Raw genomic sequence first — 27,493 nt, forward strand, 5'->3', positions numbered from 1 at the left:
TAAAGTGTTATTAGAACAAAATCAGATTATAAGATCAGGCAGGGACTTTAAGTAAGATTTTTATGTAATTTATAGACACACGCGTTGCTATCAACATATGTATATATCCTAGGGAGACACGCGCAGATACACTGCGTCTAATTGCTTTATACTTTCTGCAAACTTAATTTCTTTATAGCTGTTTGCTATTTTTGGCGTTCCATTTAACATATTGTCAACAAGAACATGCGCCCAGAGCCATAAGAAGTACCGATATTTTGTTCGCTTTTGTGCAATGAAGAAGCATCAAATCATATCATTATTACCGCCTAATTGTTATCAGCGTCTGTTGTGTGACTTTGATTGCTATGTTGTCACGGTGATATACTTAAATTTATTGTTTTTGTTGTATAAAAACTATTACTTTTCTTGTATTGCGAAGCGAATAGGCCACTCAGTCGGTTGAGTGAAGTTGAAGTCTGTTGAAGTTGCCACCAAAAGTCGCATGTGATTTATAGAAAAGTGCTGAAAGTAATTAAATATTACAGTTTTACCTATATACAGTGTTATATACTACAGAAAACATACATTTATATATACTTTGAAGTAACTTACAGTAGAATTTAGAGGTTTGATATCGACGAAATCGGAAATACATAAAAGGTAATGAAAAATGTGTAATTGCTTTGTAAAAAATGTTGTCCAAGAAATGTCAGAGTTTTTTGATAAGAAAAAACACGTGATTGTGTTGTTAGCAAATTTGATAAACGCTCAGAAGTATGTGTTTTTAGTTTTAAAAAGATTTTTTTTTTATTAAATCTCTGAGCTCCATGAATATATTTTATTTCATCCACTTTGAGATACTAATATATATAATTTAAAACAATTTTTTTTTTATAAATTTTTTCCATATAATATAAGAAAGTACTTTAATTCTAATTTTACTTTAAGATAAATCAAGTGGCACTGTATTTTTTTCTATAAAGTCGAAGAAGATGAAGTTCCTCAGTTCAAGTGTAAAATAGTAGAGAGTAGAATTTTCAGTAACAGAGTTCGAAATGAATTGATTTGGATTGAGTCTCTTCTTCGATCAAATATTTCATATGTACTTTTACACTCTCTTATCTCAATTGCATTATCAGTAGCAATCATATTTTCATTTTGAGAATAATTTACGGACTACAACCGCTCACATTCAAGCTTCGATGCAACTCCTCTCGATTATCAAACTCTTTAATTCAAATCGAGCTCACGTACATTGACGATTTCGCAGTTTTCAAATTGCGTACAATGTTGCATTGCACCCACCAAAAGCATGAAAACGAACAACAACAAAAGCATTTAATCCTTACAATCACTAAGTGAAAGCAAATCAAGTTGCATTGACGTTTCGACGTTGCTGATTACTTGAGAAACGAACGCTTTCATTGCACGGCAACAAATGCTCAGCTCGAAGATTGACTGAGTTTACGTGGAACGTCCGGTAGCTGCTACCTTTGCAGGCAATTTCCACGTTGCGAACACCGTTGTTGGCAGGCAGTGATTGTTGTTGGCATAACAATGCCAGTCTGCTCGTTCGATTAGCTGTAATTTCTGAAGAGTAGCACTTGTAGACGCTACTTTAACTGTCGAGGATAATGCGCACGTCAAGGAGCTCAGTGCTTGACGCCCGGAAGCGTTGTTGCGCAGCTCAATTTTTTTCAATAATAATACAAATATTGGTAGAAATGTTTTTGCTTTTAATTATAATAAAAAATTAATTGAAAAATGCCAGCAAAGCTCTGCAGCTTTTACGCAATTAAAATCTATTAGTATTTGGTTTGATTGCAGAAACACATACTTAGAAGCATGCACCAGATTTTAATATGAAATTTCTTAATTATAAGGCAATTATTTTAGCACTTCGATTTCATTATAAAACGCTTAAATCCGCTTATTGCTAAATGATCCACTTAAACATAAAAAAATGCTCACATTTTGTGTTTTTCCTCTTATTTTGCAGCTTACAACAACCGAAATGTTCACCAAGGTTGCCATACCATCTGCATTATCCTTGCGGCTTTTATTTGCAGTTGCTCTACTCATATTCGTCGCGTCGCCAGCCACACCAGCTAAAATACCGATAGCAGAGAATGACGGGGCTGTGCTGCGAGGCCAAGCCGTCATTGATGCGGTGCCCCTGGCAGGTAAGCGCCGCTGATTCGATGGCATTCAGTTAATCCAATTAAGTGATTTAGAAGTGATTTTGAAATGATTTATTGCGATTAAATATTTATGGAATTTGTTTTGTGTGGAGTCAACGATTGCATGGTGAGAGGAGAGAAAGTGATGGACAAGTTTCGTGAGAGCGTTAGTGTGTGTAGAGAAAAAATGCGTGAGAAATTAATGAAATAATTCGTAGATTACGGTTGAAATTAATTAAATATTGGTTTCAAAGAAAAAAATATGTAATGAAAAATAAAAAAATCTGTAATAATTTATTCCATTGAGCAGAAAGTATTTGTATTGCCACTCAGTGAGAAGCAGAAGAAAACGCTTTTCATTAAATTTGTGCTGTGAAATCAGTGAAGTGTGCAATCGTTCAGATTATTGATATAATATTAATATTTTATATTGCTGCAACATTTTGATAAAGAGTATAATTTTGTTCACCTACCGGTTGTATGTATAACCAAAAACTTATCGATTTAGATATAGGGTTATACATATGTATATATTATATTTTATACGATACAAAATTTTATTGACGATTTCATCGAATAGTGGATGTTTAACAGCAACATATTTTTATTTTACTATAAAGTTTCGCCAGCCCCTGAAGGAATTTCGACGGTTTTGATGGAGCCAATGAAAGAAGAAGGTCTTTCATTGGATTAATTTAGAAACTATTCGCTAATTTGTACTATTTGAGTTAATAAATATTTCTTGTGATACATGAAAGCGGGCATGGGCAAGGAAAGAGTTATCAAATTCACATTTTCTAATACAAAACTTTATTATCGCTTTCAAATAGGCTTCTGGCTCATTATAATCATGCCAACGATTAATCCAATATTTCATACACTTTTAAACCTCGGCTGAGATCGCCTCCAGTGGTTGCAGCAAATTTAGGTTTTTTCGGTTTTAGCTCAATTGGGAAATACTTTTAGCTATATTGATGTTTGGTTTCATCGTCATCTTTAGAAACTCACGTCTATCTTACCAGAATATTTAACCATTTTAATTTCATTCTACATTTTATGACAATATTTAATATCAAGGTTTAGTTAAGTTAGGTTAAATGGCAGATCCTTTAGCAAGGCTCATCTCATTTAGACTGTTATGTGCAATCATCGGTAAAGCCATACGACTACTACTCTTGTAGTAGTAGTTGTCAGCTGTATATCGGCTAAAACGCCCTGGTACTATCACAAATCTGCTTAGGTATTTTACCTATATTTTCACTATTTCACCTTGTTGTTTAAAAGTATCTAGATGCTTTTGCCTTGATCCGGCTAAAGCGGTACATTCGAGGAGGAGGTGTTGAACGGAGCTCCCACAAGTTCCCATTTCGCAGTTATTGAGACTAAGCATCTGTCCTAGCAAGCTCATCAGCTTTACAATTATGTCCAATTCCAATGTGGCCAGGTACCCAAACCAGTTTAATAATACAATATCCCGATGCTAGAGATAAGGAGTCTAGATATCATTTCACTAGTCTTGAGCTGTCTGCATGAATTCATGGCTAATATTGCTGCCCTACTATAGGAGTGGATAGTCAAGGTATGAAGGCGGTCGGACTGCGGAGGAGTAGATATACCGCTACATTTATGTCAGCCAGGTCCGCTTGGAAAACGCTGCTGTTAATATCAAGTATAAACGGCTTATTTTATTAAAAAGGGCATTCATTTGGTACGATAACATACATTTCCCTCATTAGTTCGTCCTCGATGTTGTTGTTGCAGCAGCAGAAAACATACTTCAAGTAATTTGAAGAAATTGTGCCGAGTTGACAGTCCTAGGCTGGATAATAATCAGGATCCATTCCAGCCACTTAGACCCGACTGGCGTGAATCGGTTTTCAGTTTCACAGTGAATATATGTTTTTGTGATTTCATAGAAGTCCTTTCGAAATAAGTGTGTGTGTTTTAAAGGAGCCGCTTCCATCGTTCAAAGATTTTAGAATTTTGGTCTAAACTTTGCATCGTGTCGCCAACAGGTGGTAAGGTTGGAACTTTTTAAAAAAGAACTCCACGAATGGTGTCACAAATAATATAGCTATCAACAAAACATAAATAATTGATTGCCGTTAGCTTCTCTAACTATTCTTCTTCTTACTGTTCTTCGTGAGAATGAAAATTGTTAAAGCTGAGCAGAATCTAAACAAAAATAGTAAAATGAATGGAACGGTAGACGTCTATGAACATCGCAGCAGAAAATTTGTCTATCGAAAATGCTAAAAGTGTCTCACAGGAGCGTAGCTCTCTGAAGCTGAAGAATTTTCAACTCTTGGCTTGCAGTCCCCTTTTGTTTTATAACGGACTTAACTCAGCATACAATACGAAACAAGCAAACTACTAACACAATTGAGAAATTGCATTTCCAGTCTCCAAAAAAGCATATGACATTCTCTTCAATGTACTTAGTAATTTAAAATATTCTTCGCTGAAATACAAATATTTTATTTTCGCTTGAAAAGCAACTGTTTTTGCATAAATTTCGAGTGTCGACACTTTAGCGCGCACGGCGAGCAGTTTCCTTCCCACTTGTAGCAAGCTTTTAAATCAGTTAGTTTGTATAACGGTTGCTCAACAATTTCAACGCGTAATAAAATCAACTTGAGCGGCGAAAATTATGCGCGCCGCTTTGCTGCTGAAAATGTACCGTTAATGTTAAAGTCATTAGTGAAAACTGAATTGTCACATCAAACCGTTATGCGAGCTGTCACACTTGAGATGCCATTGTGCGTATCACAGCCACTACAGCAGCGCTGGCACTAGACAAGCGAAGACGCTAACGATGCGCGATCTTGCAGCGCCTTCCCTGCGCTCGTGCACGTTTCAACTCAATCACTTCGACAACAACAACAAGTCTCGCGCTTGCCACCACTTTCACCAGCGCCGCTGCTTTTACGGCTGTTTGATGGCCTGCCGCACACACACACACACACACATGCTTGCTTTTGCTAACAAAGTTATAACGGCGGCAGGAAGCGCGTGCTTCTTTTTACCCCAATCCTTCCCGTCGCACACCGCTTCTTGATGTCTCACTTTTGCAACATTCAAGTGCAATTCCGTTTCGTGCGGTGGCAGCGGCAGCGGTAGCACATCTTCAGATTTTATGTCACTGCCGTCAGCAAAATGACACGCCCCACACATTTGACTTACTTTCGCGCACACATAGCTAGATGTGAAGTGCGTATGTCAACTCTTCGTGGATGTGGCGCAAACACTCCAACAACAACCACAAACACAAGCACAGTCGAGAAACAACTTTTGTTTAGTGTGCCATATGTATTCATATGCAAGTGTTGTTGGTAGAGTGTAGCTGCAGTTACAATGTCATTTGTCGGCTGTCAGTCGTGTGTCGTTGCGGTCGTCACGTTGTTGTCAGCATGTGTGGCAAGTGTGGCAAAGTGCAACTATTATTTTTGCCACGCATGTTTATTGCTCATGTTGCACATGTTTTGTCAGCGTCAACAACAGCAGCAACAACAACCGCAACTCAACAAGTTGATGGTTTCTTCTTTCTCTTGTGCGCTTCTTCTTCTTCTTTTTCATTTTCAAGCACGAAGAGAATTTATATTTTTACTTAAGTTCACTCTTGGCATCATTACACGAGCAAATTGCCACATATTTCAACACGTTTTGTGCAGTCATTAAAATATTTATATACATCTTCATGGCTTTGCTTCTGAATTCGCACACACGCCCTATTGGGGTGCGCAGTCAAGAGAAGAAAGTGATTTGTAGCGAAGATTCATACTTTCTCGTCGGTTTTTAGGTCAAAATATGCTTAAGAGACTGTGAGTGTCCAAAAATAAAAGTTGTTAGTAGTTTAGCGGTGTCCCTCAAGTAGTGAAGAGGAGTTTTTTGTTGTTCGTAGTTATTATGAAAAAGGTCGGAATAAAGTTAGATTAGGTGCCATGGCTGGTCTAGAGAGATCGCACGGCTACACGGGCTGCTATATGTAGAAATAGAAAAGAAGAACTCCTCTGTTCGAGCATATAAATCAGCAAAACGCTTAGTAGCTGGTACAAATTTGCACAGGCGTTTGATTTCCATTACCGCCAGTTCAGGGGGATGTCTGAAGGTATGCGCTTCTAATTGTTTAAGTTTTGGCCCCCCAAACGCGGACAGTCGAGAAAAAAGTGTTGAGTTGTTTCCACCCCATCTTTTTTCATACAGCTTCTGCAGATGGCGTCTGGTAAGATTCCCAACCTTACAGTATGGACGCCAATTGGGCAATCGCCTGTTAAAAGCCTCACAAGAGAGGGCCCTTACTAAGGGTAAAGTGACAACTAGACCTCTTGCGACCTTGCTCAAGGCCAAGAATATGACTGACTGTTGCTAACTTACTCTGTGAGATATATTATTGCAATTCGGAGAGAGTATTTTTCCGATAACAATATGCCTGTGTGTCGAAATGGGTTGAATCGGATTAATAATTTCTTTAGCCCCATATAACTAATGAATGATTTTTGAACTTACTGTTGACTTTTCATCGCATCAATCGGCAAATATGTGAGTTATCTTAATAAAAATGAAGGAGATCTCATGTAATTAACAAACCTTATGCTCCTGAGCATATTTTGCCGGCTTTAATCTGGCTAGTTGCTAGAATATGAAATGTAACCGAACTCGAACTTAGCCTTATTTAATTTAGTTAATTATACGTCTTTGAAAGTTTTGGTGTGAAGAATTGCTAAGCACTGACACAAACCATTTTTTGAATGTTCTAGAAGTATAAATATCTGCAATATTTCGAAAATATTAAAAATGAGAAAAACTGGACTGATTTTCTTTAGAAATATGATTAATTCTATTTTCAGTTGATTAAATCCAATCTTCATTAATTTTTCCAGAACGCGCCGCATTCATTCGCTACAATCTGGCTAAGGCAGTGAGTCGTTTTAACTCCACAGCTAACAATGCCACAGGCCGCAGTGCCGAATCACGTCTATTTCTGCAACCCAGTGCTTTGCTGAGTCCGACACAATTGCTGGAATTCGAGGTAAGTAGAACAAATGTCCTGCCTGACCTAAAATAATACAAATAATGCCTGTACGAGTATGTTACTGACTAACTTTTTTATTTGAAATTTCAAAACACACACATAAAATTCATTGTCCAGCTTCACCACTTGCATATACATACCTTTGACAGTTGTACTTATATAAGTCATTCTGTTCCACTACATGTATCTAGTCCTAAGTGTGCAAATTTTTACAAGAATGATGGTTACATTGGTGCCCCCTGGCGTATACGTAATTTATTGTGCCAATTGAATGCACCAAGGCACTCGCAAATAAGCCTCGACTGTCGCTTTTGTATAAGAAGCAGACCTGGAAGGCAGTAAAAAATATTAAAATTTGCATGAAGTAACAAAATGGCTGATTTCAATAACACACAATGCTAACGGCTTTTATTGTAGACAGAGGTAGTGATTATTGAATGACTTGGATAGTTTGAAAAGCAGCAAAGTTTTGTAAATCATTCGATAGCGAACAGTTGGAAAATTTTACGAAAAAGTACTAACTGCAAGTGTAATCAGTTGAAGTTAATAAATCACTGACACATTTCAAACTGTCTGCGAAAATAGTGCCGAAAGTTTTCTAAGTCTACGAAGTTTTTCGCGTAGAAAGACATAATGTGACAGCAGAACGCTTTGGCTTTAGGCACCATTAGTAAGTGAAGGGTAGAGAAAATTTGCAGTCAAAAATATTTACAAAAATAATAGGCAAACTAGTAAATGAAAATTTCTTGTTTTCTGATTATATATTACGCTTTCATAGTTTTTAGAATATATTCACTTTATGTTGGCTATTTTTATATCTAAAACAGGATATGTTGGTAGTCGAAAAAATTTCGTATATTTATAATGAACTTTAATGAACCAAGTATTTTTACCATTTTTTCGCTATATGTATATAAAAATCAAGTTCTTTTTACAAACTTTATGGTATAAGAAATGCCACTTGAAGTTTGATGCAGCCGATTTTTTTCTGCTTTTTATTGCATTCAAAACCTAAAACATCCGAACTGTTTCAATTGCGGACCCTTAAAGCCGAAACTTTTAAGCAATTTAAAATTTAAGCAAAAGTGAACGCAGAAATGCACCATAAAATGCAAAATATTCCTCAATGAAATTCAAATTCCTTATAAGATATGTATATTGGCTTTCAACACTGCCGCTGACCATAAAACGGAGGCAATTTGCTTGTCAATTTAGAAAATTGACCATTATGCGCCTAAATGTTATGCGCAAAAAACGAAATTTATGCAACACCTTTTCAACTTCTTCACACACATGCTTCTCTGCATGTGTATGTGTGTGAGAGTGATATGCACGAAAAAGCAATTTATTTTCTTTGCTTTCTACGGCTGGTATATGTATGTGTGTTGACACTTTCTACGAAAGTTTTCTAAAATAAAATGCTTTCTTCAAAACTAATCTTTGACCAATTCTCGAATAACACACAAACACACACACTTGCACGTATTTGTATGCAGTATATGTGTAGTTGTAGTTGTTGCCTTAACATATGTACCTTTGTTGCTGGCTGTGTTGTGTCAAACATTGTCGTGGGCGTATGCGCCTTGGATTACACACAGAATACCAAATCAACCAGGCAGTCACACAAACACACGCATTCACATACATGCATACAATGAGTTCGAACCAGAAACGACGCCACGAGCAAGACGCTTAACGTAAGGATACAATTTCACTCAGCGGCTGGCATGCGGCTCTGTCGCCAGAAGACACGTGCAGATTAGCAAAGGCTCCTGACGCAAAACACACTCACACACACACAAGCCTAAAGCATTGACGCACAAAATTTACATGATGTAGCTACAAGTTATACAAGTTGTATGACAACATCGCCGAAGGAGAGGCCGCCCAAGGGTGTAGACAGGAATCGGTGGGAAACTAAATGTGGCAAAGGGCGGGAAGTGAGGACAGAATTAGCAAAAAGGTTATCTCCACTTCCTTCGGCCATCATAAAGTTATTGGGCAGCGAGCGCTTGGGTGGAGTCATAAAAGGCTAGACACATAAAATATTGTACGGCGAGCGTGGTCAAGCGCAGCATGAAAGCAAGAGAAAAAGAGCAACCAAAATGTCATAAAAAATGTGCGTGAATTTGCCAAAGCAACACGCTGGTGTAGGAGCGCTTTAATTTCCCGTTGCCTTCATAAAATTCACACTTGACCTGAAATTTGAATATTTTTGACATTTAGCGGGTGAAACTCCCGTAGGCCTCATATACGCTAACACGCTTGAACGCCGAAAGAGAGCGGCAATAACGAAAGTGTAAGACTTCGCAGTGGCCAGTGTTGTAAAGTGGAGTTTTGCAGCTCTTGATTGCGGAGTTTTCTTTGGTTCGTAGCTGCTCTTTCAGGGTAGAACACGAATGAATATTTAAAGTCACTGTAATCCCTTTGGTGTAAAATATAATAAACCACAATCCACAATGATTTCTTACAATGAATTTTAGCCAGCGTCAAACCTTAAGCTCTCGAAAATTTGTTGTAGCAAACGAGGCAAAAGTAGAAACAATAAAATGCCGTTATTATCACAGCAGTAGGGAGTGGGATGTAGTTAGCGCTGCTGTTAATCTAAAAATAAATAATTCACTTAGATAGCAATCAGTTTGCTTTGTAATTGTAGCAAATATTCGCAAAATAATTGCTCTTCTGAAGGAAGTTGCAACAAATAAAAATTCACACAATGAGAGATTCAAAAAGAAAAGCAAAACTTATTTGATAAAGAGCAGATAAAGGAAGAAATAAATTTAATTTAGAATGCCTTTGGGCTGAATGTAGAGCGTGCAGTGCTTTATTAAACGGCACCTTGTGATTTCGTTCAATAAACATAATTAAGAAATATGGGCGAAAGTTTGCATATGAATTTAGCAGAGAAACACAATTTATTTATATATTTTTTTAACAGGAGCTTTCGCTTTCAGTGAAATATTGTAAGAAAACAAACAGAAGGTACATACTCAGTTATTAGATTGGAATTAAAGTTTGCTGGAAAGGCTGCTACAAAAGCTTGCTCTTAAGGAAATTCTAAAAAAATTTACGTTAAGTAATCAGGACTATGTAGAAGTATAATTCTTTAATGTTTGTTAAAGTGGTAGAGAAACATTTAATTCGATTTTGAGGATTTTTTCTTGTAAATTAATTGAGATAAATCATCTTGAAAAATTTGCTTCTTGATGTCTTTATTATATAAATTTATGTATATACCTACATATTTTCCAACATCCAGAGCAAGTAGACATCGCATATAGGCGTGATCGGAACATTTCTTTATTCGTAAAACTGCCTTAAATGCCTTAAATGACGATCGGGACTAAAGAACAAAAACAAACATTATTTTTATCGAAACCCTCATTATTATTTTTCACAATATTCTCCATTGAGCTCTATACACTTTTGAATGAGTTTAAACTAATTGGCGAAGCACTTTTGATACACTGATTGAAGTATGTATGTACAAAACATGCATTCAAAATATATCAAAGAAGCCTTTCGACGCCAGGTCAAGACTTTATGGCGAATGACTCATCAGATCGGTTTTGGAGTGCTCTAAAATGCAATTGTTTTAGTCGATGTGTTGAGCTCTTTTGTTGGATTCGGCTCATCTGGAAACACCAATACAGTCAACTCGTCCTAATTTTAGGCTGAGATGAATATTTTAAGTTACTGTAAATAACAAATGGCGCTCGTATGTCTAAAAGTTCTGAGTATAATTCCATAAAGTGTATTCACCTTCAAGGATAGTATTATTTGCAAGAGAGTTTTGCAGACACCTCATCCCCTCCCCTTAATATTGACACATTTTTTAAAACACTTCTGAAGCTCCTGCTAAATATACAAAATGTAGCCTAAAATATCAGCCCTTAATTTATTATACTACATATATACTTTCTTAAAAAAGCACTTACTTAGCTATGCAGTTACCCACACATATAAATATATGTATATGCGCAACATCCAGTTGAAATCTTATAACAGGCGACGCGACTGCATTACACTGATTACCAGTTGCATTTGCTTAAGCCACGCTGGCATTGTTGTTTTCCGCCGCCAATCCTTATCGCCACGCTTCATCACTCACCGAAGGCAAGCGAGCACTGGAGACGTTATGCTTCATTAACAATAGAAGTGATGTGAGCAGAGCGCTCAGTCAATGAAAGTGCCATCATTTAAAATAAGAGGCAGGAATGTATGTGTGGGTGTGTGTGTGCGTGGAAACTATAGGAAAAATGCCGTCAGCGCAGCGCAATAGTCTGTCGACGGCAGCACGAGGCGAACTTTAAGGCGTCAATTCTTAGTATCAACACGCTGGGCGTTAGGCATTGTCACGCTTAGGTGTTGCCTGCCTCTGTGTGCCTCCGTGTTCCTCCTTCTCACCTTCGTACTAAACCGACTTCTGCTCTGATTTCTCTGCCGTATTTCACCTGCGTCTATTCTTGGTATTCCCACCTCCCAGCCTGTGTGAGGACTACTTGCCATGGTTTCTTTTTGTTCTTGGCTACTCTTGCGTAAGATTGTTTTGCCACATCGCCCATTATCGTCCCACACTCGGTGTTCGAACGCTGTGATGTTGCTGTGTGTGTGTGCGAATATAAGTACGTTTGTAGGTGTGAATATTTTGCGCCGGTGTGTTCCAACAATGTACTTGCAGCGTTAGTAGTCTTCGAAAAAATCCCCAAATGAATTGCACAAGACAGCCAACGGTAAGAATAATAATTTCAAAAAAGAGAAGACTCTGTATATGTGTGTATGTCTACTTTGAAGAAAAAGAACAATAAGAAAATAAAATTTTGTGCAATCGTGGAGTTTCTCAGGAATATTTACTTAGTCAAAGCATTCATATAGGCGCTCCGTGCCCGCTGGAATCAAGCCTCAAAAAAAAGAAACAAGATTTGGGGGAAGAATCACTTAGAAGTCCTGATATGGAGTAAGGATTTCATATGATATGAGAGTTTTGAAAAATTCGGGTTTTCTTGAATGGTGGTAACCCTGTTAACTTTTTAGTTCTGTTTTGTTCAAGGTTATAAAAATGCTTGTCCTTACTTTGTTGTTGTTTTTTTTTTTGATAAAATATATGTGTAACTTTAGCTGAGGGTTGCCATATTTCGGAAAAACATAGCTTAACTTTACATATTTTTTCTAATTACTCCATAATTACTCTGAAGAACTGTATTTCAGAAGCTTTACAGCAGAATTCTTTTTGGAAAGGCCCATAATACGTAATAAGTTACTTAAGAATCATAGAATCAGAATTTTAAAAATAACTATGGATTTTGCAAGTGAACAATTAACTGTTATTTGGAACCGTGCTTCTTTTTTCTATCTTTCTATTTGCTAATAAATAAGTAAAAAATTTCCTACATCTTAAAATTGCCTTATCGGACATCGACATAACCTCAAAACCATATTTTTTACTTACGAACATGCAAATTCGTTCAATCCAGCACAAGTAAGCGCACATTACAGCTAACGGCTCGGTTGAGTAAAGCTTGTGTAGCGAAGCGACCAATGTTGGCGAAAATCAATGTTGCATAACTGATTACTCGTACCGCCAGGCACGGGCTTTCTAACCGTGGCGCACACTTCAATGTCTGGCAATAGCTTTTCAATTTCGCTAAAAAGCATTGGCACACCGTCAGATGGGCAAACTGACGCGTTAACACACACACACACACACACCCAAGTGTCGTGTGTCTGCATGCATTTACACCTTCGGTGGTTCCGGTCCCCAGTAGAGTTCGCTTTCAAAATATATATAAGAGAGTGTGGCACTTAAGTGCGTCTTCTACATCTTTACACCATTTAATGCTTAGTCGGCGAGGCATTCATCCCTTTAGCAGGCTGTCTTCGTAAGCTGTCGAGTATTTGTTGCTCTTCTGCATATTTTAATCTTTATAAATTTTCCCTTGCAACCCATTTCGGTGCTTTTCATTTAGGTTATTTGGGATTTGATTTTTGCTGCTGTCTGCTGGCGCGTGCATTCGTATGTATGTATATGTGTGTGTGTTTGTGTATATTTGTAATGCGTGAAATAATTTCATTTGCTCTGCTCCCCACCTCACGCAGTGCTGTGTCTCCCTTCGATGGCTTCACTCACACATTTTTAGCTCTTTTTTGCTGCTTCTGCTTTTTTTCTCAGGTTAAGGTGTTAACGGTTGCTTTTACTATTTTTGGTACGTACGTGCCGCCATTACCGTTTTTGCGATTTTTTACGCGTGTGAATGAGAAATTGCGCCTTAACGAGACACATTTTTCATTTCGCTCAAATTGACAGTGAACTCAAGAGCCGCCTGAAGATTTGAAAGGAACAGTTTGAAAATTGTTATTTTTCCTTAATTGTTTGACTTAGTTAGTGCGAAGCTCAAATGCGAAGAAAATTTTTACAGTAGAGAGAGTTAACTAGCATGTGGGCTGAACGGTTGAGTAGGTGATATATACATTTGTATGTATGCATATAAGGGCGATAATAGTTGAGAATGCAATATTGAGTAGAGCTACACTGTTGAGTTTTTGTAACAATTTTATATTTTTAGTATTTATAATAGAATACTAGTAGAGAGAGCGCAGTAGAGTAAAGTAGAGTGGAGTTGAGTTGAGTAGAGTTGTACCGCTCCTCGAAATCCTTAACAAGAATTCAAGAAATCCTGGGGTTTGAAAGCAGTGCACGAATTCGATTTTCTAAATAAAAAAATATATGAACGGCTTCGGTATTTATGTCTTCTACATCTACTCTATAGAAAATTTTGCTTTCACCCCACTGTTCTGTTTACCGTAACTCTCTATCAGAAAAAAAAATATTTGCTGAAGCGGTTAACAAGAAAAATGCACATAGAACGGCTGGAGGGTCCTTACCAGGCCAGTAACCAAGAAAAAAATACGGAAAAATTAAACAGAAACAGTAAAACAACACCAACACACTTAGCAAGACAAATATGAAGCTGTTGAAGAAAAATGCGAATTGCTTGAAATTCCCGTTACGTACTTGCAACATTCGAGCTAAGCTGGCTGAGCTAATAGCAGTAACAACATAGCGACACCAATAACAACATAGCAACACCAATAAACACAGCAACAAACAGAGCAGTGAGTGGCAGAAGAGCAAAGGCGTGAGGGCCGACGCTGCTCGCAGCAATGCGTCCGCGTTAGTTGAGCGAATGAACACATTAAGTGGGAAATATGCCAGGAATTTGAGGCATCTAGCACATGCTACACTTTCACCGCTTTCGCTGTTGCACTGCAACCAAGCGTCATGGCAGGGAAAACGGTTTAAAAATTAATTTGCAAGGCGTACAATTGTTAAGTGTTTGAAAGTCTTGCGAACTTCCAGAGGGTGTTGTAGGTCTATGGGTTTATGTGTTTATGGTATGTATGTATGTGTGTTTTGTACACTTGGTTGGTAAGCGGCTTGTATTAAATTAAATTACTTAATCATCTTGTGGTATTGTTTTTTCGGTGTTATTTTTATTGTTCTTATATGGCCGCAGATATTGTGCGTTTAGGTTACATTAGTCAAGGAAAAAGTATGTTTTGACAAATGATATCTGTGGGTGGTAAGACTTTGAGAATTTTGGGATTTACAAATGTTAAATAACGCGGGATTCCCTATCGGAAAACAACAAGCCTTTCTAAATTTCAAGATCTCAGTAGTTTCGAATTTAAAAATTTTGGAATTTCGGAGCTTAGAAATTTTATTCGGGATCCGGAAATAATAAATTATTGGCGCACGATTTTATATTACTTTATATTTGCTATTTATTGCCACTATTTTCTGCTCAAGCAGTTATATCATAAACAGAATTTCATTAAATAATTCTTTTTTGAACCATTTTTATTGGAAACACTCTTAACTTTGGTGGCTGGGTCTGATCTAAACATCGCCTAGGGTTTCTTCTATATACATACGCATTTATATGTGTTTGTCTGTGGTTTCATTTGCGCGGTTTTCCGCTTCTGGCTTCTAGAAGTGTGACACTGTAAATAAATTGTTGACGCATATTATTTGCGCACGACTTTTGTTGTTGTTGGTAATAAATGTCGCATAAATGCTAGACTTGGGAAAGAAGAAAATTCTGAGAACATTTAATATGTTCATAATATATTTTTTTATACTCTTGCAACATTTTACTACAGAGTATAGTAGTACCTATTAGTTGAATACTTACCGCAAATATCAGTCAATGTGCGAGATATATAATGAAAATTCAAGGTTGCACACGAACACAGCCCTTTCTTAATTGTTAAAAGTCTTCTTCAGAAAACTTTTGTATGAGAAGAATAAAGGGAAAAAGTGTGGGGGAAAGAGAACCAAGAAAAAATGGTTACTTTGGTTGCACCGAAGCTAGAAAAATCCTTACTATAGGTATATATGTATGTATGTATGTTTTCTGACATTTTCTTTCGCGTGCTACAAAATACTGAGATACCAAGGGTTTCAGCTGGAAACTCATTGAGATCGTCTATTATCCATTGTTTTACATTTCGGATATATAAGTAAATACGCAATAATACCACTTTTTCTCTTGAAGTGAGGACAGAAACACAAAATTAAATAACTGATTTACTCAACTCCGAGAAATCAAAACAAAATAATGACAAACAAATATTATAACATACATATAAATTGAGAAAGTGCACCAAGACAACTAGTATTTATTTTTCTAATATAAAACATATTAACAAAATTCAGCATTCAAAGCGTAAACTCTTGCTCATTTCTGCTGCAACCATTACTCAGAAATCAAAGAGATGGCGGAAATTCTTGCTAGCTACTCAAGCAATTGTTCTTGTTGCTTCTCTCGCTGTGATATGTTGGCATTTGTGCCTTGTAGCGCTGGTATTTATCATTACCTAACGGTTGCCAACAATGATTACAACACAAGCAAGTACACGAATACTCGCAGCTATGTCCTTTGTGAGTTTATGGTTGCCAGCGCGCAACTGCAGCAATTTTTATTATTTCCTGATGTTGATGACGTTTTCTGAAGCTTTTGCGTCATTTATGCTGTGCGATAAATTCTCATAAGAAGTGCTTGCTGTAGTTGTTGCCTTTTTAACTGTTGCCAAGAGCGCTCATAAATACAAAATACAAATAAATTATTAGACAAAGTCTGTAGAGTTTGGTGCTTTGACTGTGAACACATCCAGAAATCGCTGGCACTTCTTTTTTTGGTTGATAGAGTTTCTGAAAATTTTTAATTGTCTTTAGTCAGCGATTTTTTGTGACGCTTCTGGTAATTAATATGTCAAGTTGATAAATTTCTACTTCGCCGATGTTGTGGTTCGAGCATAAGGAAGCGCAGGAGCACTATTTTTCTTGTGACACTTTAATTGTTTTCACTTTTGTAAATTCAAAGCGAAGCTTAATTGGTTTACTAAGGGTGTCCTTATTTTAATATTTTTTATATTTTAGGTAACGAAATGGTAAAAAGACGATGGCTTAGATTCCCTTAGGGTTGTTTTATGCGCTAACATTTAAATTAACATTTCGTGTTCATTATTCGAACTTAAATTTACCTGAGGATATACTCAACATATACATAGCTTTCTTCTGGTAACCAGAAGCTCTAAGTGATATGTTACCGGTTTTTTCATTACTAAATTATTTTTGGGGATGATTATTACTCGTATATTCCTTAATTGTATACTAGTATTGAGTTACTCTAGCTCATAAAAACTTATACTAAAAGCATACTAAATATAGGCGGTATTTATGAAAAAATATTGAATATTTTATATACGTGACCGAAGAACACTACTTAAATACCCACAATACTCTTCTTGCTTTACTTTTACTCCGCACTTTTATTACATGCATACTCCTCTCACCACTATGCACTCATCTTTATAGCAGTAAACTAGTTTTGATTATTCGCTCGTGCTAGAGCAAAAATCATCACTTAAGCTTTAGGAAAAATTAAAACCCCCCCAAAATATTTTTTTTCTTCTCCCATTATTTATAATTCCATTTTTAAAAGATTTTCAAATCAAAACGCAGTAAGCATTTTCAGCTGTATTCATCAAAATTGTTGTCTAACACTCGAATAAAGTTTTCGAGGGTACTCCAAGTTAAAGTTTGCACACAAAATTGTCCTGAGCGTTTACTTTCGCAGTCGTAATTAAAATATTAACGAATTTTGCTCTCGAAAAGGTAAAAAACTATGCGCACACTCATATATCTAATAGGCAAATACTCAAACACATACATACCAACATAACTGCAAGTCTGACCGACCTGCAATTGCAGCAGACATGCCACATAGCACCGTTGGTCACTTGCCGCTCAAGCAAGCCCATAAAAGAGTCGTGGAAGAAGAAGAATAAAGTCCGGCTGCACGCCGCCGTGCCAAATGACCTTTGTGCCGAAGCGCAGTTTACCAACTAATTATGAAAATGACTCAACTTAATTGAAACTTTTATGCAGCAGCGGCACACAACGAAAAAGCGAGAGAAAAAACGAAATGAAATGCCAGAAATGTCAAACAAAACAGAGCGAAGGTCTAATTTGAAAGTTAGCAAATGGCATAAAATCGCAAATAGAGAAATTACTTGAATGACAAGCGGAAGTGAGTAGTTGTTGGTTATTTCATGACTGCAAAAATGCAACCGAGAGGTGGTGGAGGAAAATAAAAATGCATAAATGTGCTCTGTAGGTGGGGTGTGTGGCTCGGTGTAGGAATTATTTGGAAAGAATTTTTATGAGTTCTCTTTTGCTGCTTTGTTGACTGTGTCAATAATATTTGTTAAAGCACGCTGCCTTTTTGTTATTATTGTTACTTGTTTAATTGTTTGATTGCATGCGATTGCTTGGAAATTGTGTGAATAAAGTTGGCAAAAAATGAAACAAATAAAATTACTTTGGTAGACATGCAGGAAACTAAAAAGAAATTATTACATAAAAAATATAAAAAAATGAATATATAATGTACGTTTATGGAATTTAAGGTACTTTAAAAGCCGGTGATTCTTTTGCAAAAAATTTGGATTTCTCTTCTCTCGTGGCCGATTTTCAGGAGCACCTCTGAAAAATATAGATTTTGCTGCTTAAATTTTTCTCATTTTTTCAAGATTTTATTTTTGCTGTAAATGTGCCTTGGTCATAGCACTGGTCAAAATTTTGAGTTTTGATAAAATGACGGCTTCAAAAAAATTTTCTTATATCCGAGAATTTACACTCCAAAATAAGTTAAAATTGGAAATTAGAATCAAAAATCTTATTTCTTCAACCATTATCTTTAAAGATGTCGTGTTAAAACTTCAAATCGATTATGAAGCTGTTTTGAGGATATTCTCTTCATCCTTAACTTAAAACAGCATTTCAAGATGATTAGGTTGGATAAGTTTGGTAGGCTCTTAAGCCTTGAGAGATCAGTTTTCGGCCTTAGCGATGTCAGATGAAGTGTCGTTGCGTAGTCCATGAGAAGTAATCATCATTGGATTGGATTTCAACAGGTCCTGCGGCCTCACTATCAACACCTCTTCCAGTAAAGACAACGCCTGGGCTTATCAATGTCGGTCATGTTATCTGATGACAGTCGTACACCACGATCTCGGCAATCTCATCCACTATATCGTTGTCATCGAAGCTTTTGTGACCTCGCATCCAGTGAAAGTAAAATCGCATGCTTCTGACAACAATCTCCACTCATGACTTTCTTAAGACGCTTCTGGGCGATATGCGATACGAGGTTACTGCCTTGATTGTTGCTTGGCTGTCTACAGATATGTTAACTCTGTTGTAGTATGGTTGGAAGAAACTTTCAAACATGTTTTTGGAATGTCCTCCATTTAGAAAATTCTAATACATAGTTGCCACCTATAAAGAAATTTGTTTCACTAAAAATTTTTTAACATTTTGAAACACAAAATATAAAAATTAAAATCGATGTCAAATGTCGAAATGTAGGCTCCATATTTTTTTATTTTGGAATTACCCATATTTGATGAAAAATATTTCTTGCAATATTTAAGTTTTTGTGACATTTAACGAAATTATTAAAGAATTCTCTCTTGATAAATTAATTGCTTATTCGTCCATGTGCAGCTTTTAAATTAATGAAATGATAACAGTGATACTAATTAACACTTTAAAAATGTCAGACGTTAATAAAAACAAATGAAACGTTATCAGTTGGAAAAGCATAATGCAAGCTTCCATGAACATACTTAAATATTTTGAAAGCTATATACTTCGATACTTCAGCATTTGCAAACACGCAAGCAAATTTGTGGCGCAACAATGTAAGTGTTTATGTATGTGTGCTCATGTTCTTATAAATTTCTCCACTTTGCACGTAAATTTCACACTCAAGCAGAAATGAACTTAATTAAAATGCCATAAAATGTTTATCGTTGCCAATAATGGCTAAAAAAAAGTGTACAAAAATAACCAAAAAAAAAGTTTCTTTGGCCAAAATGGTTCGCGGTAACGTTGTGTTTATGAGCAAAAACTGTGCAGCTTGATGAAGAGAAAAGTAAGAAAACATAAACACATTATGGTAAACAGAAGCTAAGTGAAATATATGCAGTAGAGACAGGCTTTTGTACAAAAGAATGAAACGTACTTCAACGAGGGACGTCGTTAATACTGTTAATTCCAAATGATGCAAAAGTGTTCAAGCTTGATGCGATGAATGAGCTACAGACCTCCCAAACAACTCTATATCGGAATTCTATGAAAGAAAGAGAGATAAGTATGTGAGGATGAAGATTAGTCATTTAAGTACATTAACTCACTACACTTCTATACTGGACAAAGAGCACCCTTCACTTTTAAGTCGAATATTGGATTTCATAAACCACTTGACCAACTTCAAGAAGACTTCTAAGTGTGTTTTGGGCTAGAGATAGCCCTGAACAATGCCGTTCCCTCCTTAGCTGACATTTTTACTTTTCTAGTAATTATTCCAAACAGGCTTCGCCGAAGATTTTTAGGTTTGTTCTTCTGGTTCCCCAACCCAAAATCTAACAGAGGCAAAAATTAGAGAAAATTAAGATAAAAAAACATATATCTACATATTGTCATTCAAAATGCAAATTAACGTTACATCACTTTTTTATGTTTACAGGCGAAGGAAAAACAATACAATAGAAACCAATTGAAACAAAATTTGAATTTTGGTTATAAAAAGGTTATAAAATGGTTCTATATTGGTTATCATATCACTCATATTAATTTGAGTTTTGGTTATAAAATGGTTATTTGGTGGTTGTTATATCTGACAGCAATTTTCGATTTTTTTTAATGATGCATTGTTTTGCATTTTGGGTGACGAAACTTCCATATTTTTACTTAATCATAAATACTAAAACATGAATTATGATTTTAGAAATTCTTGTCGTATATTTACTATAAATTCAGAACGTATAGTCACTTGAGATATTTAGGTTATTTCCAATAGAAAATGAGGAAATTGGTACACACGACTATATAGTTCGCTTAACATTATTAGAAAATATCCAGACCCTTAACAAAATTATATAAGGGCGGCCCATTAAACATGTTGTTTCGACGGCGGTGGTAAAACGTGGCTGGAGTCATCCGGGGGCTCGTTGTATGCAGGACATAAATTTGGACGTCATTCATGGGGAAGAAGTCAGTGAATATATTCATAGCTCCATTGTTTGCCGGAAGTCCACTGCGTATGTAGTCTGATCGGTATTTATCGATGAATGATCTCTTGAAGCTCCTAGGTGGCAGCCCCGATTCTAGGAGATGACTGAGTGGATAGTTTCTGCTTATTGAATCCTTGTAGAAACTGTCAGTCTCATGTCACACTAAAAGTTTTCGGAATTTTAATGCCATCGACACCAATATTAAGATCCTACGAACTGGATCTCTTTCAATACTCTTTCGTTCAGGGTGTATCAAGTTTATTAAGATGTTTGTCATACCCAACAGCAACCATCGAAGGCATTATAAAATATATATCTAAAATATCAGAGTGACGAGCTGAGTCGATTCAGCCATACCCGTCTGTCTATTCGTCCGTCAGTTTGTCTGTAAATACGCGAGCTAGTCCTCCAGTTATATCGATTTTGCATGTGCTCTTTTCTCCCAAAACAGCTACTCAGCTTCTTGTAGAAAATCTGTTGTATTCGTGAAAGATATTATGGCTTCAGGTGCAACCGAAGTTAACGTCTTTACCTGTTTTTGGTTTATGTTTGTATCTTTGATTGATGGTCCCTGTTTTTTACTTATTTGCAATAATCCATTTTCCTAGTTGGCAACTTATTCTTGACATACATACATAAATTTTAATATGTTCTAAAAAACTTTGAACTGTGTACCTCCGTTCCACGAATTTATGACCAAACTCTGGAGGTCGGTGCACATGCTAATGAGATTTTGTTGCAAAAAGCGGATTAATTCTACAAATACGGATAACTCATATATTAAAAAACAACTTTTTAAGAGCGTCCGTGTGTATGTATGAATGTATGTGTATGGCAAACTCAAATGTCGTTGGCTAATTTCCGCATTCGAAATGAGTTCAGTTGAGTGGCTACGTGTCACGATTAACTGTAGCGAACAATTTCCGCATTTCGATTGAACGCCATCAGTGCCACACGTACTATATGCTCCATGCACATATGTATGCCATTACATTAAAGATATATATTTATGTATGTATAAATAAACTGAAGGAAAGCAAGTGATTTGTTGTGCGACACATTTCATGATTGAGATTGAACAGTCGTGAGCTATTTCCCAAGAGCGCCATCAAATTTACTCATTTACACATATCGTTTTCGCTCATTACATTACACTCCAGTTATATTGAACTGCCAACTTTATGAATGGAGTCGTGTCGATAAATTGTCATTATAATCAGCATGACCTCCTGCTCTTTACAAATGTATGTATGTGTGTATATATATAAGAGTGTATATGTGTAAATAAGTCATGGATTGGAAGTTTCATTGTAATGCTTGTCTTGCTGGTGACCTTTGTGCACTTACCGTCATCGTTAAGCTTTCGCAAATGGACAAGCGTTGAAATGAAATGTCAACTCAGCGTCGTCAAGCAGTTAAAGAGCCCACAGCGTACTTACACACATAAATACATAGCTAGCGAGGTATTGTTCGCAACCTGTTCAGTTAAGAATTTCATATAATCAGCTTTACTTACTACTTGAGTTATTTGCCGTGAGTTGTTTGTGACGCTTTACACACTTACACACCGGGCCACTTGAGTGGTGCTGCCCCCATACCCGCCGTGTAGACGCAAACCATTTACCGGCAATAATTTGCTGCTCGAGCAATCATGTATACTCACACGCACACATACTTACAACTAGATATAGATTGTATATATTCACACTTTGATGAGTTCGCGCGCGCAATGTGTCAGCAGTTGCCTTCTTGAATTCCAGCATTCCTGCGGCAACAGCGCTCGGTGACATCTTCGTTTTCGTGTTTTTCATGGCATCAGCAGTTACTCCACATTCTCTGCGTATCTGCTCCATTTGTGGCAACATCATCATCTTCCATCTGATGGATTCACGCTTCAGCACGCTGGCGCCTTCGCTAGTTGGGGAAGGCCCTTCACCGCGCCGCAAAAGCTCATTTCGGCACTTGATATCTTTTCATTTTGCTCACCGTCATTATTGTCATCTCGACGTCATCGGCAGCTCTCCTTTGCTAGAGCGCCGGAAATGTATCAAATTACGCAGACATTGAGAAATTCCGCTTCCGCTCGACATCTACACACACACGCAACACGTGCACATCTATATCTGTGTGTGAGTGTGGCGCAGTGATTTTGTTGCTGTTGTTATTGTTACTATTGTCATCACGCTACCGTAGTTAATGATACGCCAGCTTCAGTGCTACCTCCGCTTCGTCGTACATATGAAGGTGAAAATGCAAGCGCTTCAGTCTTCACATACACCACGCACCATCCTCCTTTCTCGTCCGCTCTGTGCTTAAGCAAGGCTTACTGTTTTATTGCTTGCCGTCAAGCGTCGCATAGCAGGTTGCCATTAAATTGAGAAATTATTCAGCGCTCTTCGCTGGTAATGCACCTTTGCCTGTGTGTGAGTATGGGCATGTCTGTTTGTGTGGCATGGCAACGTCTGCCTCGTTTACATCCTCAACGCTTTCCTGTCTGCGCTGCTTCGCTGCCTTTGTGCGGCAGTGCTCATCTCATAGTTACTCTTAATTGAATTTAATTCTCTGCAATCCCCAACTACCGTTCAGCAGCCACTTACCTGCCTCGTTTGTTTGTGCGCCTTTGACTGTTAAATGAGCGCGAATTTTGTATTAATGATTTGTTATTCTTCACTTTTGTTCTCAGTGACAACACTTAGGAACACGTGCAAAGCGAATAAATATTAAGGAAACGGGAATGAGTGTTGTTTGTTTTGACTTACGGTACATTTTTGGTAATAAAGTAATTTTTATGGATTTAGGTTCACGGGAAAATCAATTATATTCAAAGCAAGTGAGGACGTATTTAGTTCGGAAGAATTAATTCAAAGGCTGATATAAATCGTATGTTTTCATATTAAGTTGTGTAGTGTCTCGAGATATTTTTTGGAAATTTATTACATATCCAGTTCCAAAGGACGAAAACCATAGAATATCTCGCTGAAAGAATGGATAACAAATTGACCTACTGTACTCCAATTCAGCATGCTGCTAAAATATCAGGCATTATAACCATATCGCCATCAAGAACGAAAGGTATAAGCCGCCAAACTATAGGCATATAATAGTAAGATTTTTTAAATTAAATTTCGTACGAAAACCAATTTGTCGAAATATTTTTTTCTGGATGTCACATCACAATAATAATTACTTTTGTATACATTTAGTGAAAATCACTTTGAAAGATCATTTGGCCCTAAGAAAGTGAAAGTACGATTGATTCCAAAATCTTATTTTATTGGGAAAACAACATCGCGCTTACGACTCACAAACAGACGATCGATTGGCCGAATACCGTGGCAAAGGGGAGCCGAAGCCAAAAAAACGACGCCACAGCAGGTCAAAAATCAAGGTTATGTTGGCAGTTTTCTTCGGCTATCGAGGTGTGGTGCAATCCGAATTCCTTCCGACCAGCCAAACTGTCAACAAGGCTATTGAAGTGTCGTACATGGAGTTTTTTTTTGCCGAATTCTCAACCAATATCGTATCTCAATCACCGTATTCGCCTGATTTAGCACCGTGTTCTTTCTGGCTGTTCTGAGAACTCAAAAATCCCCTTCGGGGAAACCATTTTGACTCAATTCAAGGCATTTAACGAGAATTGCTACGCATATTGAAAGGGAGAACATTATAAAAAATATCTGGGTAATTCAATGGTGAGGCAAATTTGGAGATTTTGGAAAAAGTGAAAGTGAAAGCGGATTTCTTATATTCAATACCTAGTTATTGAGCTTTTGGCCGCTAGCTAAGACAATACTCGATAGACAGAGAATAAACCTTAAAGGCAAAGTTTCTTTTATTCAGTATTTGTGAGGGAAAGATATGGTTAAACTTTTTCCGTTTCTGCTATCAAATTTATCTATTTTAACGAAAATTTTCTCAATTTTTCATAATATAGCTGCTCACATTTAGACAAAACATTAACCGGAAAAATCTGGAAATTTAAATTCAGTATAATGAAACTACATAATTTAGTAAAAATAACTTTCAGCAACACTCGGCCGCAGAGGCCCTAATGAATACCAAACTGCATATAAAAGACACTACGATTGTGTATAAAAATGTACTCATATATTTATTAGCACTACATGCCTATCATCTATTATACTGAAACTTTTGTTCGCCACGGCGTATACGTAACTATGCACAATTAACTATAGCATTCGAGTAGATGGTGCGTAGAGGATTTATGCGTTTAACTAACGTGATTTGCGCCACTTCCGCACCCAATAAGTAGACATTACCTTTAGCAGTTGATTTGTTGTACTTGTCGACTCCAACAACATATGATCTCATAAATATTCATAACCATGCGTGAGCGAAGCCTTCTCCGGCCAATAGATGCCTGTGGAAGGGTAGGTGTATTTATGTTTGTATATACAGCTATATGGGGTATGGATGCGCATTTCAGCTATATTATATTTGTATTTATGTACGTGTATGTGGAATATTTGCAGATATGCAGGTAGGTATAGTGCTCCATACCTTCTTGTGGAAATCTGCCTGTGTGTGTAAGAGACTAACTTTGGTGCTTAGAATGTCTATATGCCATTTTCGAATTAATCACACGTTCATTCCTTAACTAATCTATGCCTGCAGCATTTCATAGAGCAATTTAAGCCTGTGATTTATCACGTTTGTTTAATTAAATCAACTTCAGAAGCAAGCTATATCAAGCTGGCTGAGAAACACTTATTCATTGACGCGTGTGACAAATGTAAATTAGGCGACTTGATTTCCTAACTTCAATTCTAAATACTTTTTTATATGCATATGAGATTCCTCTGTTTTTCATATAACATTTGAGTATTCTTACATATATCACGTATGTATGTATGATTAAACTTACAAAATCTTTTGTTGTTGTCTGCAAAATTTAAGTTAGTTTCTTACTATATAATTTGGTGACGAAAATGTCAGAACTTTTTCATGACTGTGCGGTAATATACATATGTGTACGTGAATCTAATATGTAAATTGTTATTTATCGGCTCAGCAGCATTCGATAATCATCAACGGCTTTCCAATACATTGCTTTAGCTTTAGCTTTATATAAATAAATTTCTTCTGAACAAAGAATTTTATTTTTATTCGTAGAACATTCCCACCTATCCGGAATTTGGCGAAGATGTATTCTACTGGCTGCGCGATACTCTAGAGGTGACTGAGGATAATATATACTCGCTATTAAATAATCGTTCTGGAGGGTTTCTAATATGCACCGAGGATGGTATTTGTTTTGACGCACCAGATTTAGGGATCTGCTGCCCTTTCTAAGAAACCCTTTAAGAAGCCAATGAAGAATCTATGGAACCTGGAGGAGAAATGGGAAATGTGTGGAATATGACTTGAAAAATTCAAAAATAATATAAATAATGCAAAAGAAAATTGTAAAATTAAAATATATACATATATTAAAAACTCTTTGCATTGTAAAATAAAGCAGTCTGGCAACGCCCTGCTCATATATTGCCACTACTTTTATTATAAAATTATATAATAAAACTTTATCGACTTTAAAATAATGATCATAGCATACTTTCGTTTCATATAAAGCTTAGTACGCAGCTCTCAAGAAACGTAAAAACTTCATATAAAAAACGCTTAAGAAACGGTCCAGAAACGTTCCTGCGATAAGCTTACTTGTGCTAGTACGCAGCTCTCAAGAAATCTAGTACTAATTTTTAATACTTTTTTTCAATAAAATGTGAATATGGCAAACCTGGTTTTGCGAAGAAACATCAAATCAACAATTGTTTCTTGAAGGAAATTCGAAGTAATCGTCAAATTCATCCTAAATTAGTTGAAATCATTATTATAAAGTATATTCCATTTTGAAATGTTGTATAAAACCAACCAATCATCAACAACATTCCTTAAATCTCAATGAAAATATTTGTGTTACCATACACATACATACATACATGCATACGCACAAAGTTTGTTTACTTTGTTTATTCTCTCTTGCTCTTCTAATGTGGATCATTCACAATGCGTAACCAGCTGTCAACATTACTTGAGAAATAATGTATTTTTGTTCTTGAGCAATTACTTGAGAGCTGCGTACCAACCTTAAAGCTAAAACGTAGGCTAAATTTCGTAATTTTTAAACCTAAATGTCGGCTGTGTATAGCGTCAACAGTAATTTAATTCTTACATAAAGACCTTTGTTCCAAAAGTGAAGCGAAAAGACACTCGTATGTTGTCAAAATATTCAGACAATTGTTTGATTCAGTAAAATTGCAATTTCAGTGTAAAGTTCAACAAAAAAAGATAATTTTCGGGATTCCAGCGTGCTTACAGTTGTTAACATTTCAAACAGGTTTTTCGTTCTACTACTTTGTTGTTGCTGTTTCTGTTTTTCTGCCGCATCACATTGTGGAATTTATGCCCAGTCGGACCGAAGTCACACGCTTCTTTTGCCCGTTTGTGTTTAATTTTGCTTTTGTGCCTGTTCATTGCCACCGATGCACTATTTACATCATTGCGGTTTACCGATGGCATCAACAGCAAATGACGTATTGCCACCTGACATTTAATGTCCCACACGTAAACACTCCCTGCGGCGGCCACACCCCGCACTCGCCAACCTGCCGCGCGCACTCAAATTATTTACGAGCTT

At 36.6% G+C, this 27,493-nt stretch overlaps 1 protein-coding gene across 2 annotated transcripts; it reads left to right on the forward strand.

Moving 5' to 3' along the window:
• Window positions 1–420: 420 nt before the first annotated feature.
• On the forward strand, window positions 421–26,402 carry LOC105232652 (uncharacterized). Of its 2 annotated transcripts, none has more exons than XM_011214424.4 (4): window positions 421–642; window positions 1,982–2,165; window positions 7,043–7,191; window positions 25,969–26,402. In XM_011214424.4, the coding sequence occupies exons 2-4, from the start codon at window positions 1,997–1,999 to the stop codon at window positions 26,146–26,148; spliced, it is 498 nt and encodes a 165-aa protein (XP_011212726.2). In that variant the 5' UTR covers window positions 421–642; window positions 1,982–1,996; the 3' UTR covers window positions 26,149–26,402. The 2 variants fall into 2 exon arrangements, with proteins under 2 accessions (XP_011212726.2, XP_049314037.1); XM_049458080.1 differs by having other exon boundaries at window positions 423–510.
• The last annotated feature ends 1,091 nt before the right edge of the window (window positions 26,403–27,493 follow it).

The sequence above is a fragment of the Bactrocera dorsalis genome, chromosome 5 (assembly GCF_023373825.1).
Source record: "Bactrocera dorsalis isolate Fly_Bdor chromosome 5, ASM2337382v1, whole genome shotgun sequence".
Lineage (NCBI taxonomy): Eukaryota > Metazoa > Arthropoda > Insecta > Diptera > Tephritidae > Bactrocera > Bactrocera dorsalis.

What these genes read in the sequence shown, in the direction of transcription:
- LOC105232652 (XM_011214424.4), top strand. Translation starts at nt 1,997, where the DNA reads ATGTTCACCAAGGTTGCCATACCATCTGCATTATCCTTGCGGCTTTTA. An exon ending in TGATGCGGTGCCCCTGGCAG is followed by an intron (nt 2,166 to 7,042) that starts GTAAGCGCCGCT and finishes TAATTTTTCCAG; the next exon opens with AACGCGCCGCATTCATTCGC. An exon ending in CACAATTGCTGGAATTCGAG is followed by an intron (nt 7,192 to 25,968) that starts GTAAGTAGAACA and finishes TTTTATTCGTAG; the next exon opens with AACATTCCCACCTATCCGGA.